General features: G+C 41.2%; 1 protein-coding gene across 7 annotated transcripts in view; it reads right to left on the reverse strand.

Moving 5' to 3' along the window:
* Positions 1–1081: 1081 nt before the first annotated feature.
* The window catches only part of dnmbp (dynamin binding protein), a 54232-nt gene continuing 37244 nt past the window's right edge, over positions 1082–18069 (reverse strand). For 4 of the 7 annotated variants that reach the window (XM_004567483.4, XM_004567485.5, XM_023153823.3 and 1 more), the window contains 13 exons: positions 8362–8573; positions 8033–8132; positions 7572–7719; positions 6206–6223; positions 4941–5140; positions 4632–4762; positions 4425–4529; positions 4115–4243; positions 3689–4024; positions 3279–3470; positions 2984–3182; positions 2230–2897; positions 1082–2055 (listed from right to left, as the gene is read on the reverse strand). In XM_004567483.4, coding sequence (XP_004567540.3) covers positions 1870–2055; positions 2230–2897; positions 2984–3182; positions 3279–3470; positions 3689–4024; positions 4115–4243; positions 4425–4529; positions 4632–4762; positions 4941–5140; positions 6206–6223; positions 7572–7719; positions 8033–8132; positions 8362–8573 — 2624 coding nt within the window. In that variant the 3' untranslated portion in view covers positions 1082–1869. Of the gene's footprint in view, positions 2056–2229; positions 2898–2983; positions 3183–3278; positions 3471–3688; positions 4025–4114; positions 4244–4424; positions 4530–4631; positions 4763–4940; positions 5141–6205; positions 6224–7571; positions 7720–8032; positions 8133–8361; positions 8574–11878; positions 12039–18069 lie in introns of those variants that run through there. The other 3 variants (XM_076887519.1, XM_004567484.4, XM_012923643.4) reach the window with 3 other exon arrangements.

The raw sequence follows: 18069 nt of genomic DNA on the forward strand, positions 1-18069 counted from the left end.
TGAATTTCTCTCTGTCTCTCAATTTCTAATATAACAGTCACATGACAAAAGTAGACAAAAAGTATATAAACTATAGCAGAGTTATCAAACTGTAAAGTGAGCTCAGATAAGGAAAATAAATGCAAGGCACAAAAAAGCGAATATTCTCTAAAAAACAACAAAATAAACATATGTACTTTTTTCCCTGGAAAAAGCAAATTGATACTTAACATATTAAGTAACTTAGAGCAACATATGTTGCCATCTGGCCAATCCAGATGTGTTATTTCAGATAATGTCTCGAACAAACCACATTCTGCACCTGCTTGAGCGGCATGGTTTATAACTCTACAGATGAGAGCCAATTTGCCACATGTCAAGATTTTTTGTGTGAATTTAAAAAGAAACAGCAGTAGCAAAGCATGTTTTCAAGAATCCTACAATTGGTGTCCTACGTTCATAAACACAGAGCACAAGTTAGTGAAATCCATCCATTCTCTTTCTTTCTTATAAATCATTCTGCTTGATGCAACACAGTGACAAGTTCAAATGTCATATTTCCTGTTCAAAATCCGATTGATGGGGGTTCATCCTGGCCCCAGAGTTGTATTTTATGTCATGTCACTGTTGCTTTATATAAATCTCTGTTGATTTTAGTTATCAGAAGTAGAAGGAAACCAGTCCTTTAAGTTTTACAGAGTTCAGAATAGCTAGTTCAGATGCTATGGAAGCCTCCTCCTGCAACTGCAAATTCTACATTAGTTTTTTCAATTTTATTAAACTTTATTAAACTTAAACTTTACTAATTTAGCAGATGAGCCAAGTCAGACACATTACTGATCCCAAGAGGTAAATCAAAGTTATTCTTATTATTAGTTCATTTAGTTTAGTCAAAAAGTTTGAGATGATCTGAATTTTACTCATTTTGACTCATCCATAGCTTTATAAGGATAAAAAAAACATTTTTGAACTGTGCTGTTTTTGTGTGTGTTGTGTTCGTGTGCCTGTGGGAACGTAGCACAGATTACAACACTGTAACTCCACTGTTTACTAACCCCACTATGCCTAAGCTGAGCAGAAAAAAAACCCAACAAACACTGTCAACAGTTTTTTCAGCTAGTTTGTTTTTTATTCAGTGATCACTTTACAGTGGGTACAATACCATCTCAATATACAGCATCATATATCCTATAAAATACATGGGAAGCATTTAGAGAAGGGTCCAATCAGACTGCAAGTCTCCCTCTCCCTGTTCTCTTAAAGAACCAGTTTACAGGGAGTCAATTCACCCAAAGGTTAAAAGGAGTGCTTGTAAACTATATGACGAATGTTGATTTCAGTCCAACACCCCAAAATCCTGCCGATGGCTCTGCAGACACTTCAAACTTTGCCTCAAACACTGATTATTCAACTGAATGTTATAAATTCATCTCATAGTTACCACTACAGTGGTGGAACAAACCACATGCAGGAAAAAAAAGAAAAAAAAGGAGTTAACACAGTGTCAGGTCAGTCTGTCCACATACCACTCAATGCTTTAAGAGTCAGTCTGAACCAAAAACATTCACAGTTTCATTGCAATCTCCCAATGAGCTGATCCTAAAGACTGTTCTCTTAACTGAAACCCCAAAAAAGAAATATGGCAAGTTTGTTCCAATTCACAGGTTTTTTCCCCCCACAGGAAACTAAGTGGGGCTTGGGGAGCGTGCAGTTTCTCAGCAAGTAAAAATAATAATAATAAAAAAAGAAAAAGTCTATAAACATAGACTTTCAGGGGCGGTTTGCAGCACTGCTCAGACAACACTTCACTTTCTTGTCTCTTTGCTCACAGAGTTAAACCTTCTTAATGCCTCTTAAAGTTCAGTCTCATTTCTCCCCCGCAACATTTGTTCATGTATATTCAGATTTGCGTATATAGTTGGAAGGCACATATCCTCGCCGACCGCCCGCCTCCCCCAGCCACCATTCGCTGTTGCCGTTCATGTCCTTGAAGTCGAGAATTCGCAGTTGCTCATTGGCTGAGATGCTCAGTTCATTGGCACAACGGGCGGTGAAGGAGTAGAGGGCATAGTAGATCTGAAATGAACACGTCAAAGATGTCTTTAGTGTTTTTGGTCACTAGGGGGAGCAGATCTTTCCAATACAACTGGAATATTTGCTTATTTACACATCCAGTAACGCCTGAATGAAGTTGACTCTTTTGGCATCATAAATCCATTTATAGAGACATTTGAGCAAATAAAATCTTACCTGATGTCCGTCCACTTCACTCTCCTGTTCTGGTTCTGGCTCTGGCTCTGGCTCGATGTACTCCTCTCTGGAATAAACAGGTTTCTTCTGATTGCTGCTGTCTCCGTTTCTCCACTGATATGAACTGTAGCTTTTGTCTGTGTGTCCATACTGCTGCGAGTGATTGTCACGTTGCGAAGAATAAGAGTCTGTCTCAGAGAGGTCCGACATCTCCTTGTGTCCGCTTGAACTTCCGTAACTCGTGTCGTACGAGTCTCTGTGACTGCCCGAGTGCCGGTAAGAAGGCTCTACGTCTCTGTGACTGGAGGTATTTCGGTGCGTTTGATCTGAAAACTCCTTGCGGTTTGAGGGGTTTCGGGGTGAAGAGTTCATGGAGTTGCTCTGACTGGCAGAGTCGGGGTGCGGTACGTCTTTCTGGTGACTCCTACGAGATGAGGCAGAGTCCCGCGACGGCTGTGGGGATGAATGGCTCTGGGATTGCGTAAAGCTGACAGTGGCTGTTTCCTGGTTAAAGGTCAGCGTGCTGTTGCTGTTCTGGCGGGAGAAAACAGGGGAGGAGCCACCGTAGCCCGACTCATTGGACGACTGGCTCTCGATGGAGACGTCTGAATGGCTCCTTCGAGGATTGTAGGGTTTGAGGAAGGAGCTGTATACGAAACCCGTGCCGACTGGAAAACAAGAATATCAAGATTATATTGCTGCAACATTTGGCTGAAGAGTATATCAATTAAAGTAGACAAAAAATAAACACTACCTCCATTATCAATTAGCCAGCGGTTCTGGCTTCCCATGGGGTCCTGCTGTTTGATTACACCCACAAGGTCTCCCTCTTGTATAGAGACATCCAGATCCTGCGCAGCATTAAAATTCCTATCTGCCTGGTAAAGTTTCTCAGGGCCAAAGCGCACCAGAAGTTCTGCACGGTGCTCGTCTGTCTGCGGGACGTGGCTGGGCTAAAGGATGCCAAAGACATTCGTTTAGATCATTGGCAAAACTCCTTTGTTGTTTTGTTTGAATAAGAAATGAAATGTCATCACAATTCTACTCACAGGTCCCTGGACTTGCTTTTTAGAAGTCTGCTTCTCCAGAGTTTTCTTCTCAAAGGGCTTTTTTGTGGCGGCGGAGGCCGGAGGCAGGTTCTCTGGGCAGAAGCTAAAGCTCTGAAGAAGCTGGAGGACTTGACTGTGCTCTTCTTGAAACTGTGAAATCAGGTTGCTCCCCGTGCCAACTTTGTTAGAAAACTGGACATAAAGGTAAAGAAAAAAAATCAGAGTTAAAAAAAAAATATATAATTACACACTCACACTGCATTTAGACGGCCTGATCATAGTCCTGAGCCACAGCCACCTACATCTAAATCTTTTAAACAGTATTTTTACATTAAAGATACCCAAACGTATTTTTATTAAGAAAAAGTCAGATTTATGCTCCTCCCACACTGTCATAAACAAACACTCACAACCTGTAGGAGTGGCTTCAGCTCTCCCAGCGTCGTCTTCATGAAGTCCTTCTGGGCTTGAGCGAAAGCCCTCACGCAGCCTGTAAAAAGCTCTTCTGCCACGCCGTGGAACTTCGGTAGCTCGTCCAGAAGTTGGGCGTTGAGCGCTTCGTAAGTATTGCGTGTCACCTGCAGCTCTTCCTGGGTGCGTCTGTCTTTAAAGCGATCGGCGCGCTCCTTGCAGTTGTCGTAGTCCAGCAGCTTATCGAAGCGCTTCTGGATGAGTTTGTGGGGCCCGGCAAACATGAGGAGGAGCTGGGTGAGCGGGTTGATGACTAAGGCCTCTGTGCGCTCCTTCTGCTCGACAGATGATGCGGGCAGATAAGGGATCATCAGAGGTTGTGCTTTCACAGTGTAAGTAACGGTAAGGAGAAGAAGAGCACTTACAAATTCTGTAAACTTTTTGTCGCTGATGTAGCGGTGAGCTCTCTGAAATCGGTCGGGATCCAGCACACTGCGCTCCGTGTAGATGTCACAGAAACTGATGGCTGCCAGGACCTTCACAGATGCTGATTCCTGATGACAGGTGCATTTTCACAGTTATTATACAGTATATGAAAAGAAAAGATATGCAGGAGTTGTATTTTACTATCAAAATGTCTTAGGTAATATGTCAAACACTATGCACTACCAATCATTTTAAAGACTGCCAAAATAAATAAAAGCTTCAGCTACTATTAAGATAATGAACTCCTACCCTGATATGCTGCAGGTACAGGGAAATATCTCTGATGAAAGACTTGATCAGTCTCTCTTGCAGCCTGAACCTTTTTTCAGCTTCATCAAACGCTTCATCTTTAATCTGGGGAAAAACACAGAACATCAGATCAAGCATTTTTCAGACAAGCGCGCTTTCATCTGCAACATTCTCTCCAAACACTTCCACCGATGGCGGGAAATATACCTGCGGTGAAATTCCTGTGAGTTGCTTCAGGTGGCTGCTGACGCGGTTCGACTTCTTGATAATCGAGTGCATGCTCAGCTTGGAGATCTTGTCGATGAACGTGTCTTCGTCCCCTTTCCTGTACTTCACCACTGTGGACAGCAGAGGGAAAACTTGAGCCGTCAAACCAGCCCTGACCGCATATTTAAGAACCCGACAAGCACAACTCAAGCACAGACAAAACAAACTGACACCTGTCACTACATTTTGAGCTTGCTGGAAATACGCGAGGGCAAAATGTGGATTTTAATTAACACCCGGATGCTTTACCGAGATCTTTTCGGCGCTTGTACTCGTTGATGTTTACATTGATGTCCTTGACGGCCTGCACGGCCTTAGTGAGCTGGGCCCGGTCATGGTGACTCTCCGGGGTGGCCCCGAGCAACTCCGTCAGCAGCAGCGGGTAACGCATCACTCGCTGCACCGGCTTAATCAAGAATGAGCCCAGGTTGATGTAATTCGTTTTACCCCTGAAAGGAGGGCAGAGACAACAAGCAGCATTTGGGTAAGAGGAAAATGAGAACATGTTACACTTCAGCACATAAGCCACAGCTTCCTCCCATGTACATGTCTCAGCATGATGGCGATCATGTGGATAGCACTATCCAATGACGTGGAACCATCACCACATATACATAGACTCTGATGATGGCAGGTATCATAGCAGGGGAGGCAGAGGAAAAAAATTACTTAGCTTTAATGCAATCTACAGGACTAATGTTTGACACAAGTAAAAATGAATGAATGAAATAAGACAGCGAAAACAATATAACCATTTAATTTGGTTGTTTTCAGCTGGAACTACATTTTTCTGAATATCAGCTTTAATTTATAGGTGAGGTTCACCAAATTTCACAAGTTTATGACACTGATTACAGCCTGATTCTGTCCAGACCAGCAGGCCATAAATATACTTCAAGTGTTTTGTCAAAAAATATAAGACTATGCTGCAATTTTAGTCCAGGAGATGGCATTAGATGAGCATAGAAGTTTATTTCCACCACTGAAAATACTTTTTTTTAAACCAGGTAGAGCCTAAAATTTCAAGTTATCTCAAAATTTCAACCTAATAATTCCTTTTTTTAAGTTATTTTGTTATTTTCTCAGAAATTTGCATAGGAGTTGAAATTTTGAGATAATAACCCAAAGTCTTCAGTAGTGGAGCCAAGCTTCCACAATTAGTTCATTTTTTAATCGAACTCTTTCATCCAACCACCAGGAAAGAAGAGGATTAAAAAAGACACTGAAATAAACATTTGTCTGCATAGCAACAGTAAACAAAACACATGCGCATGCAAAACACAAACAACGCAATATTTTCCATTTTCCAGCTAAATCCAGAAAAGGAAAATGGAAATAATTAAAAAGGAGAGATGGTTTTAAAGTCCTCCACACTCATTTTTTAGCCATCGCACGTTGTAAAACACACACATGCACAAACACGGATCACTTTTAATAGGTTAGTTAGCGACAGTCATGCTGTCAAAATGATTCTCATGCTGGAAATCATGACAATACTCGTTATGGAGACTTACCACTCGAGATAAATGGCCCTGTTGAAGGATAAATGGGAAGAAATAGAGAAATGACAGGAACAAGGTTTACACCGTGAGCTTGAGCCTGAACTTTCAGGAATGTTAAAATCTTAAACCATAGAGTTCACTTTTGTATTTTGGATACTGGTCTATACATATTATACATATATTTGGTATATTGTAGCTTATATTTGTAAATCCTGGCATTTAAGCATAATGTCTTTTTAATCCCACTATGGGCCCTGGACCGTCCATAGTTTCGTCTCTGTTCACTTCCACGGGGTTGAGACGACAATAAAGCTCTCTTTGACTTTGTCTTACGATCTGACTAAAAACTAAAGGGCGAATCGAAACGAATGAGACTTTGAAGCCAGCTCCACCCGCCGTTGTTATGGTTTTGTTTGGTAGATTCTCTTTGAAACCTGGACGGATGCCCAGGCTGGCAGTAAAACTTCAGCGCAATCAACAACCACTGGCAGTTTCTGGAACGGGCCAGCACACGTGACCTTTTCAAAGCCTTGTATGTTGCAACATATTTAAAAAGAGTGCTAACACCATGAGGAGGCTACCAAAAACGGACACTAGCAACCTGTTGTCAACAAGGAATTAGCAGCGAGCATAGTTGAGCTGTACAATGTCCTCTTTCCTTTTGTTTTCTAAACACAGCCTCCTTTCCCCCCCTTTAACATCTTCCGGCCTAACACAACCCGTGTTTATCTTTAACTTTAGAGCGATAACCACACATAACAGAAACGCGCCAGTGTAAACTCAAGTATCTGAGTCACTTATGCTGAAACTGGACAGGTGAGACCAGGTAGGACACATTTCTGAACTGCTTCACATAACTCAAGTCTACAGACATACAGAGCACACTCCCTTCAGCAGTGACTAAAAACGAGACGTCTCTCTCGTCTTCACTGATTAAACAGCTGTTTAGTTTGCAGATGTACCAGAAAATGAACTTCACTTCCATAACTCGCCTACACGCTGCAGTTCAAAGTTCAGAAATCGCTTCCACAAGCTATGAAGTAACAGGAAAATCTCAACGTACACTATACAAAAATTCATTACATAGTATATTTAGTATTCTTCTTCAGCTTTTCAGCTATAAAACTCATTTAAATCCAAGTACGATGACCCAGTGACATTATGAAAATGTTTTAATCATTTTTCCACCTTTTGAACTCGCTCGGCAAACACTGAACACTGAACCCACTCTTGCCTTTGTGTTTTCATGCTCACACAGCATGCATGTTTTCAGTCACTCCCATGCAAACATGGCTGAAATCTCAACTTAAAGAGCAAACCTTTAAAGGGTGCTTTGTGTGTGTGTGTGTGTGTGTGTGTGTGTGTGTGTGTGACTCACCTCAGTCTCTTTAGACACTCCAACACGTGGTGTTGGATGCTGTCATCTTTCTCGTAGGTCTCCAGCAAAGAGATGGCATCATCGTGATTTTGGCAGTAGAGCTTGTAAACCTCCTCCAATTCTACCTTGAAGTCCAGGAATACCTTACCTGAGAGGGAATGGTACAGAAATGCAACGTGTTCATTATAAAAAGCAAAGTGTGCAGGAAGAGGTCCATTCATTAAAAGAAAAAAAATTAAATACACAAAGATTTCCTGTAAAAGACATAATTCTTCTTAAAAATCGCACGCGCACATTCACAGATGACCTCCTTGATGGCAGATTGATTTTTAAGTGTATTCAGAGGCTCATTCGGTCAGTAAAATTCAACTAGGTGACAGATTTGGATGAACTAAAGCAGAAAAGTACAAAGCATAACATGGAAAAGAAGTATTGCTTTTCTTAAATATCAGGCTGTTTACCTATGGAGTCAGTCTCGTGCAGTGAATTCAACAGCCGCTGTGACAGGTCAATCACTGAGCTGATGTTGCCAAAGAGCCCCTCGTAATCCACATTCTTCACCTTTGGGAAGACAGAACGTGTTAAAATAAGCAAAAATTATTGGTTTTTTAATTGAATATGGCGCCACATATCAGCTATATGCCATTATTCCTGTATGTATTTATCCATTTGTCAAATTTTCCAATGCTTCTGCACCAACTGTCCCACACACAGCTGCTTTATCTTGTATTTGCTAAACTCCCTTTTTGTCCTAACGTGGCTGGAAACACAATGTTTATCATCCTTTTACCTGCTTCTGCTGCAGAGGCTCAATGATCTCCTCGACACACATTTGAAGATCTTTGATGTAGTCCCTCTCTGTCTGCAGCAGCTCCTCGATGACCTTTGACCTCTTTTCTAGCATCCTGGTCTCTGGATCCTCAGACCCCGTGCTGGTGCTGGGCGTCGCGGAGACGGGGGCGGACTCCAGAGTTTTAGGTTCAGACGGCAAAAGCGTCATCTCTGCAAAAACAGGAGAGCGTTCAAACATTTTACATCAGTGTTTTACGTTTTTGTCAGAATAATTGTTTAAAATCTAGTTCTTGCAGTTTTTTGTTAAGAGGTGAATTTCCTCTCTAGTTTATCACTTGCTGCTCTCGCCAAGGTGACAGTAAGCAGAGTCAAGAGAAGAAGTTTCCCATCCCACGTCTCCTCTCATTTGTAACCAAACACGCTCTTGCCCAGCCACCCGGTCTGCCCGCTGCTCTTCGTTGCCTAGCTTTTGATCAATGTCTCCGCTATCGCTCACGGAGGCCTGATCTCTTCGGGAGCCCTGAACTGGAGGGAAAGCCTTGTTTACGCGCCGCTGCTTTTTATGAATGGACATAAAACTGGAGTGGACTCGGGCCTTTTGTGTGCAGGACAATAGCTTGCAACAGCAACTACAGACACACAGGCTCTATGGACTTTAAAGATGAGACAGTTAGAGAGGGGAAGAGAGGATGAAAAGATAACAGAACTGGTGGGTGATGAGAACGGGATCCATCTGTGTCACACATGTACGCTGAACCCACTGCAGGTGGAACACACATGCAAATCCTTCAATACCACAAAGCAAAAAATAAACGACGCTGCAAGTCCAAGGTCCACTTAGAGGGAAAAAAGTGTTAGTGTATGAGCACCGAAATTATTCATCATGCATTTAAACAATTTAGCCATTAATGTATCATCTGATATTAGAACAGTAAGGGATGCAAATATTCCTGTTTGCAGTGTGGCAAATAAAACGATTAAACAGCATCAAATTAAGGCATATATTACATATTAGATGTTTACATTAGTGCAAATGCACATAAAGATTTATTTGTTCCATCTTTTTGGTTTTAATTGAACCATAACTCATAAAATCGTGGCGATCGTGGCTCAAGAGTTGGGAGTTCGCCTTGTAATCGGAAGGTTGCCGGTTCGAGCCCCGGCTTGGACAGTCTCGGTCGTTGTGTCCTTGGGCAAGACACTTCACTCGTTGCCTACTGGTGGTGGTCAGAGGGCCCGGTGGCGCCAGTGTCCGGCAGCCTCGCCTCTGTCAGTGCGCCCCAGGGTGGCTGTGGCTACAATGTAGCTTACCATCACCAGTGTGTGAATGGGTGGATGACTGGTTGTGTAAAGCGCTTTGGGGTCCTTAGGGACTAGTAAAGTGCTATATAAATACAGGCCATTTACCAAAATCTCACTGTTTCTCTCTCTTCTGTACTATCCGTTGACCCTGCTGGGACTTTAGTTTTACTCTCCCCTCTAGGTATTGGCTCAAGAAGAGGAAACACTGAGTAGATCCAGCGTGTGGCGTGTTGGACCGACCGACGGGGTGACGTCACCCTGCCTCCACTGACAGATGCTGTCGGAGGCTAATGAAGTTAACTCTGCTTACCCTCATGTTCCCCAGTGCAGCAGTACGCCACACAAACACACATTCAGACCACAACAAAGTCACAGCCTTGCGTCACATCCCTAACGGGACTAGAATATCTAAACTAGCTTCATGTTAAAGGAGTGTTGAAGACGAATTTAAAGACTCTAGAAAACCTTTTAAAAAAACAAACAAAAAAGCCCAACAAAAACTGGATGAATCCACACTTTGTAACTGCAGTGTGTGTTTGTGTGCGCATTCCTCGCCCTCCTCCTCACTCTCCTCACGTGACGGGGCTAAAGCTCAACTCAAAGGAGCTTTTCTCACCACTCGCACCCATGTGTCTCCCCACCCACGAGAAAGTAGTTCACCAATTAGTTTTTGAAAGTCACACGGTGACACAGTCGGGAGAGGAAAAACAAAAGGCTCCCGCTTTAATTGGAAGCAATCGGCTCATTCCCACATTTGATCCCGCTCACACAAACGCGGCGATGGCGCATGCTCCACTTCACATGTTTTTCCGTACGCTTCTGACTCGCGAGGCCGCCAGACCGGATTTTGACCCACTTGTGTGGAATTTTATTTTTCTTTGTTGTGTAAAATAATGCAAAGAGGGTTTATTGTAGGCCTGCTTTAATGGCTGCGAATACAACCCCAAAACAGGTCGAGAACAAGTCACTTAGCAGTAAACTCAGCCAACAGGAAACACCCTTACAACAATAATTCCATATCTCTGTATGGAATGAGACACCTGTGACTACTGCCAATAATCAGGCCGATCCCTCAGCACAAACAGTAAATGTTATAAGTAATGAGCTTTCTCAATGATCTGAAGCCAGATGAGTTCTGTAAACTAGTTCTTTTTAATATAAAAAGGTCTAATTTTGTTCATTTTAAACACCATTGATTGCTAACCAGTAAACATTTAAAATACATAGTGCCTGCTAAAGTTTAGGAGACTGGGAGGGGGGTTTCTGTGAATTACATTCAAACACTGACCCAGTTACATTAAAAACAAACAAAGACTTCCTATTAAAGCCCTATCCAGGATAACTAATATGGGACATAATTAAAAATAAATCTTTTTTACTAAATGTCCTATAGGAATACTTCAGAATCTGCTGATTTTGGAGCAAAAACTGCCATATTTCTGCACCTTTAATAAAAAAGAAGTCCTATATACAGAAAGACGACTGTAAAAACATGACAAGAACCGGTCAGGGCTTCTTTTGAGGACAACAAATGATAAATAATCCATGACATCCTGATACTAAATGTCTATTTCCACAGTCAGGGCTCACAAAGGCATGGTGTCACTATTTGTGATCAACAGGCTTCAACAGGTGAAATTGGAACAGGTGGAGAGAAGGGTTGAGAATAAAAAGTTTTCCTTCAGTTTCATGCTGGGATGGTTCTGGGATTTACTGAGTAAACTTTCATGGAAATTCAGTGACAAACCTCCGCCTTATGAATCACATTCAGTACTGAGCTTATAGATAAAAGCACAAATCCTCAGCAGGGAGTATACGTCAATCAGCAGCACTATCAAGTGATGTAAGACAGACACAGCTCTTGCTAAACTGCGCTGTCAACCTTCTGTCATCCGGGGTGACTCACACATACTTGTTATGTGAGCGATACAGTCACAGCTGATACATTAGAACGGGCCACCATGAGTTCAGATATCAGACAGAACAAACAAACAGCAACTCTGTCAGAATTCCTGGGTTATGGATGCACAAAAAACAGATTTGACTGGAGAAAATTCCCAAGTAGGCTAAATATTAAATGCATAAAAGAAATAGATTTAATTTCACAGCCCTTTATCAAAGCTTTACATATTCCCTATGTCTCTCCAAAGCAAGGTGTTTTTACCAAGGGGAAAAAAAGGGGAGAGAAGACAAGATGTTGAGGCTTCACCCACCTGCTGTGTGCAACTTCCTCCAAAACCGCTCCAAAAACAAGCACACGCCCCTTCACGCATAGCGCTTCAAACAATGCTACCCATTCTAAGACAGACCATTGTCAATCTGAAGTCCAGCTCCCGAGGCTTGTGGAGGACGTGCAGGTCCATTCCAGAGCTCCAATTACCATGAGAAAGGATGGGAGCCCACCATCGTTACACACAAGCATGCACACACCAGGGAGGACGGTAAAACCCGGAGCTGGACTGTGCCTGCTTGTTGTTCAGGTGTCCTGCATTAACTAAATTCTGACCTAAATCCATGCTGCATACAGTGTGCATCAGTGTTATCCTAGAAAACACACTGTTTGCCACAGAATGGCTGTAAGTATACTTTTATTTTGGCTCTATTAATATATAATCTGCTTGGGATCATTATGTTGTGCAGATTTGGAAAGGTTTGCTATGAGCTGCTGTGTGAGCACAGATCTATCTTGGCTAAAATCATCTGTCACTGTGTCATGCTCAACCTTATACGCCGAATGCAAAAGCTGATTTCTCTATTGAATGTACTGATGCTATTTAAGTCTATATGTGGGAATGTGTGTATGAATGGGTGGATGACTGGATATGTAAAGCGCTTTGGGGTCCTTAGGGACTAGTAAAGCGCTATATAAATACAGGTAAAAAAATAAAAATAAAATAATAATAATAATAATAATAATAATTTATGTCAAATACGCTGTTTTGATAGAGGAAAATCAAATTCCTTCTCATATATTACTTCCTCTTGATCCCAAATACAGTGCAGACAGAAGCATCTCCGCTAAATATGTGATTCTAAATGTATTTCACCTCATGTAAGGCACATGAGGTGTCCTTAATGTAATAAAATGTGCTGTATAAATAATAAAAAATCCATGCCACTTCTTGGATTCTTCACACAGCTTTCTTGATGGAAAAACACTTTTGATTTACTGCACCACATGAGCTCACATGTGGCTACAGCACCAGTTGTGAAAGAGATTGGGAGAAGTCCAGTTTCTGGAAGTGTAGTCCACTCCCGAGATTAATCTAGTTCACGTTTCCCAATGTGCTGACATCTTTCTGGGGTCCTCCTGTGCCAGCCTGAATTTTATCAAAATTAGGAAGCTGAGATTAAGCATCTACTCTCTAAATCATCTTTCTATTAAACTTGCATTTAAGTATATGTTTGGTTGGTTTTTACCCTTTGAGGATTTTATAGATTATATAAAAGTCAACGAAATTCTTTCCTTTTAAGAACTTCTGTGCGTTTATGATGTGTGACTTTGTTTCACAAACACAGCCAAGAACACTCGTCTCGCTCTCTGCTGCACTAATAGCTGTGCAAAGTCGAAAGTTTGCCCTGCACAGGCCGCTCTAAGGTCAGACACAATCAGTGCTGTGTGCTGTGCTTCAAAGTTCACCACGCAGTGCACGGTTGCCATAGCAACAAGAATAGCAGGGGCTCCCCCCCTTCCTCATATCAAACAAAGTTTTAAAAAGGCGGCAGTGCTTTTTTACTCGAATGCTCACACGGGCAAGTCTGCGAGTGTGTGATGGGACATGCAGCTGCTTGAGCACAAGCTCACTATAAAATGCCAACACTTGCAACAGCTTTTAAACTTCACAAGCCTTGACTTGTGATTACTGGATGCAATAAAAAAAAAAGAGGTGACACCGGTTTGTGTCAACTTCTTCAATTTTTCTCAGAGCTTACTGAAAAAGATTAGGGTTTTCTTTATTAGTCCGAGTTGTGCAACTATTCAAAACAACGACCTGCTCATGCATGCAAATGCACAAGAAAAGCCAATATGCTAGATTTTCACACGTTGCGTATGACCAGCTGTTGTCCCAGGTAGAAGGTCAGTTAAAAATGGAGAGGAAAAAAAGGAGTTTACTCAGTGACATACCATCCTGTTTATCTTTTTTAGGTTCAAATGTCAGAAGGGTCACATTCCTGCTCCTGGAAAACTCTCACAGCAACCTGTCTACCACGGCTGGCTTCAAATCTCATATAAGAAAAGCAGGCCGTGTGCTGATACGGGATTTAATTCTGTCCTTATTGCTCGTTCTTGGACGCCGAGTGATATAACCCAACTTGTTAACAAAAAGGACCAAGTGTACGAACAGCTACAGCATTTCTCTAGCTCATGGGGTAATTAAACAACATGAGGCTACAGTTTAATTAACATACTGAAATAAAAAAAAAAGCTGGTACAATGTATACCAAATAGGGCCAAGAGTCTGATCCCTCGTTTCTTTTAAGTTTCTCAGCTCCCCTGATTTTTGTAAGGAACAATATGCAATTACTTCAAGAGAACTTGAGTTTTGCAAATGTGCAGGAAGTAAAAGCATTAAGTGGGGATCTATTCAACCACAAATGCAGTACAGTCTTCAGCCTTACTGAAAGGAAGAAGACAATGAGTCTTTTTGGGCTTCACAGTCACCTGCTCATGCATGCAAATGCATTTAAAAAAAAACCCATTATGCTATATTTTCACACTCATGTATACTTTGAGAGCTATGGCCCAAGAACTAGTGCTCTTCATGGGAAAATAAATGCAGTGTGATCAGAGTGTGAGAACGGTTTTCAGAGTTTGGGATGACGAAACCTGTGGGTTTATCCCTTTGCTAATTTTTAGACATGTAATAACAAAGACCTTGCTTGGGGCATCGTCGGTTTTCCCACAGCTAAAGAAAAATATGTTGTACACTTGCAATGAATGTCTAAACGCTGCAGATAGTAATCTTCATGCTTCCTAAAGAGCAGCTAAGCTTGTACGCTTCAGGTAGTCATAATAGTTTTGAGCTCCATCCATCCGCTTCTCCTTTTCAGGGTCCCGGGAGCCTATCCCAGCTATCATAAAACATGCACACTCCACACAGAAAGACCCCGGCCTGATGATGGAATTGAACTCAGGACCTTCTTGCTGTGCGGTTAACAGGTTAACATCCAGATTAATGTCCAAGTCTGACAAAACTCATGATATATATCATGAAGATGGCCAGATTCAAAAAGCTTCATTCTTGAGTCCAAAAAGAGAGATTGTACTCATATGAATGACATTTTTCATTATGTTGCATCACAATAAACTTGACCTCGGACTACCATCCTTGAGTCCAAATGGCTGTTTGTTCAAAATTACAAGAAGTGCCCTCCACAACTCCAACACATATGCACACATTCAACCAAAAACATTAAGACATAATGCCACAGACGAAGTCTTGAAAATATAGCCAATGTTGCAACATAAAATATTTAAGTAATGTCTTTGGTGAATGAATTAAATATCTGGAATTTGCATCTACGTGAAGACTGACAACTATATAAGCCTGATGAATAAACTTGTACTTGTCAGGAGGACAACTAGTCCTAAAAGTGGGAAGTCCACCAGGTCAAAAACGAATATGCTGCATCTTTTCCCACAGTGTGACGTCAAATAAACAGATAACATCCGTCTTGATTCATGCAGGTACCAGCAGTGTCATCTAACACCAAAATAAAGCACGTAGAGATCTGAATGCTGTAGTTGCTGTGGCACCATCAATCTTTCAAACTCTTTGGAAAAGTTGGTACATTTAAAATTCGAAATAAAACACCTTAAATAATACATCGCTTAGCATTTTCATAGTAGTGGATAAAAAGCTATGTAAATGAAAAATGGCTTCAGATGAGATGGAAAAGCTAAACTATCACAAAATCTAGATGAAACTAGCATGATTATCAAATGGTTTAAGAAAGCCCGATGACATAATTCAAAAACAAAATCTTTAAGACGCCAGGATGGACCAAGTATAAAAATGGACACACCATACGAGCGTGGTTACTGGTGACTCATGCACACTTGAGTAAGCTGACTTAATTTTTTGCCGACTGACTTTTTTTTTTTGCTTGCCAGCATTGAGATAAGACGTCTTTACAGCATAGCTGTCAGACGATGTGAGATTTCCTGTCTTAACTCCTTGCTCCCCTACCCGAGCTCCCTCCCCACTGCCCACCAATAGCAGAGACTGTTCAAGGATTACAGTGGACAACACAGCATATGTTGCCAGATCATAGATGGATGACGACACATTACTCACACACAGGCAATAAAAAACTGCGTATACAGCAGATTATATTTGTTAGAAGTTCAAAAATGGGATCATAAAGCCACCACTACAATTTAATTGCTTCATTAGGCTCGTTTGTGCATTAAATTGGCTCAACTGTTAAGATATGTCTTCCTTCAAGAATAATTTTGCCAGTTGTTTTACCCTCCTATTTAAAGTAAGGAAGCCTGTAACAGAAGCAATCACGGACAAAAAAAAAACAAGCTAATTTTTCATTTTGTAATTTTTATAGTTCAACTCAATAGGGTTGTTTTTTTTGTTTTTTTAGGAAGCTGTTTAATAATGCTGGACTACAAAGAATAGAAGCTCTTGTCTATGTGTAAGGTTCATCTCAAAAAGCCTTAACCAACACCTCAATGTCACAGCGTAAGCCCAGTAAAGGAGATGGACTAATGTTTTTAGCCCTTCAATCAAATGCTTTACTCAGGACAAACCCCTGACAGGGCTGAAACAGTGTAACAAGATTAACGGATGACACTGCTGAGGCAAGTGGTGCGCGTGTGTGTTTTCAAAAATGCAATTATTTCTTTAATAAGCCTCCAGGGTCTTTCTAGCACACATGCACGCACACACATGCACGCATGAACTCAGAGTATCAGTCTAGTCCTGCAGAGAAGGAGTCAGGGCAGTGCCGGCCACTGCCTGGCACCAGACAGACCCCCGCCATCCACTCACCATGCTGACGCTAGGGATTAATACTTGGACTGCCGAAATGTGCGGTGGGGGCTGATGTGGACTCTGTGTGTCTGAGTGTGAGTGTTTCTAGGTGACTGGGGGAGGGGTCATGGGGCGCCACCTGCTTCATCTCAGACAAAACAAAGTGAGTCAAAGTAGTGCTCTCCCTCACTTACATTTACCATGAAAAACCCCCACAAAAGAATCCCACACATCCAAGTTTTATGTAGTTTTTGGAACTTAATATTAATAACTTAGTAACAAAGTAGCCAAAGAAATTTGTGTGTTGAATTCTTGTCTTTTAGTCATTAAAAATGTACGTGACCATTCCCATTAACTAATGTATACTATGAGTTTTTAGAGTCAATACTTTTAATGCAAAGATTCATCTTTCATTCATTCAGGTACTGAATTTTATACATGTAAGAGAATTAATTTTAAGGGGGTTAACCCTTCTTTATAACCCCAAAATGAGGTTCTTGAAATGCCAATATTGTTTTTAATGATTGATATTGTTTTCCTTCTTTTACTAAAACTCAGGTATCGTGACCATTTACAAATACTATCCAGTTATAAAAGCTGCTCTATTGTTCACTCAAAAACAATTTTTGAGTGATTTTGTTTTTTGTTGCATTTGGCTCAAATGTAAAATTATGGTAGGAAGTTTACATAGAGTCATGAGAATGTCATGGTAAATTTAGGCTTTTCAATATTAATTACTGTTAATTTAATTAACTGTTTTTCAAAGATATACATACAGGCTCATATATATGGCTCATATATATACACACATACCTCGACTAATTTTTGGTTAAGTTAACTTAGCAGAAATGGAAGTTCATTTAAATTGGTTGACTTCCTGGCTTTAAATGTAATGTAATTTCTTGTCTTTTAGTCATTACCACCATTACCACCTTGGAAAAAGAACAGTTCAAAAATAATATTAAAAGAACGATAAGTGTAGGTGAACTTCTGCCCAAAACTGTATATGTATAAATTTAGAAAAGATTTTTGTACAAAACAGAACAAATTCTGTCAGAATCAGAGCCACTTTAGGCAACAACCTTTTTAAGTGGGGAATTAACTGTAAGCCAGGCTCATTAAAACAATTAAGTCGACAAAATCTTGACCTTTCAGTCATGCAAGAACTGAGCAGACGAGTTACGTGTGCACACCATCAGTGAGTGGAGAGCATGAACACAAACAGGAAACACAAATGAGGAGAGCCAACAAGAGCCAAGTAAAGAACCTACAAAACCCGTTCTGCAGTTTCTTATGACTACAAAAACATGACAGCTCACTTTCATCTGAGATAGGTGATACTGAGACACACACACCACTTTCAGCACTCACTCTTAAATGAGGTAGGAGGTGAGTGTGACTAGTCAGCACTCTGAGGC

This window comes from Maylandia zebra, linkage group LG8 (genome assembly GCF_041146795.1).
Source record: "Maylandia zebra isolate NMK-2024a linkage group LG8, Mzebra_GT3a, whole genome shotgun sequence".
Taxonomy (NCBI): Eukaryota; Metazoa; Chordata; class Actinopteri; order Cichliformes; family Cichlidae; genus Maylandia; species Maylandia zebra.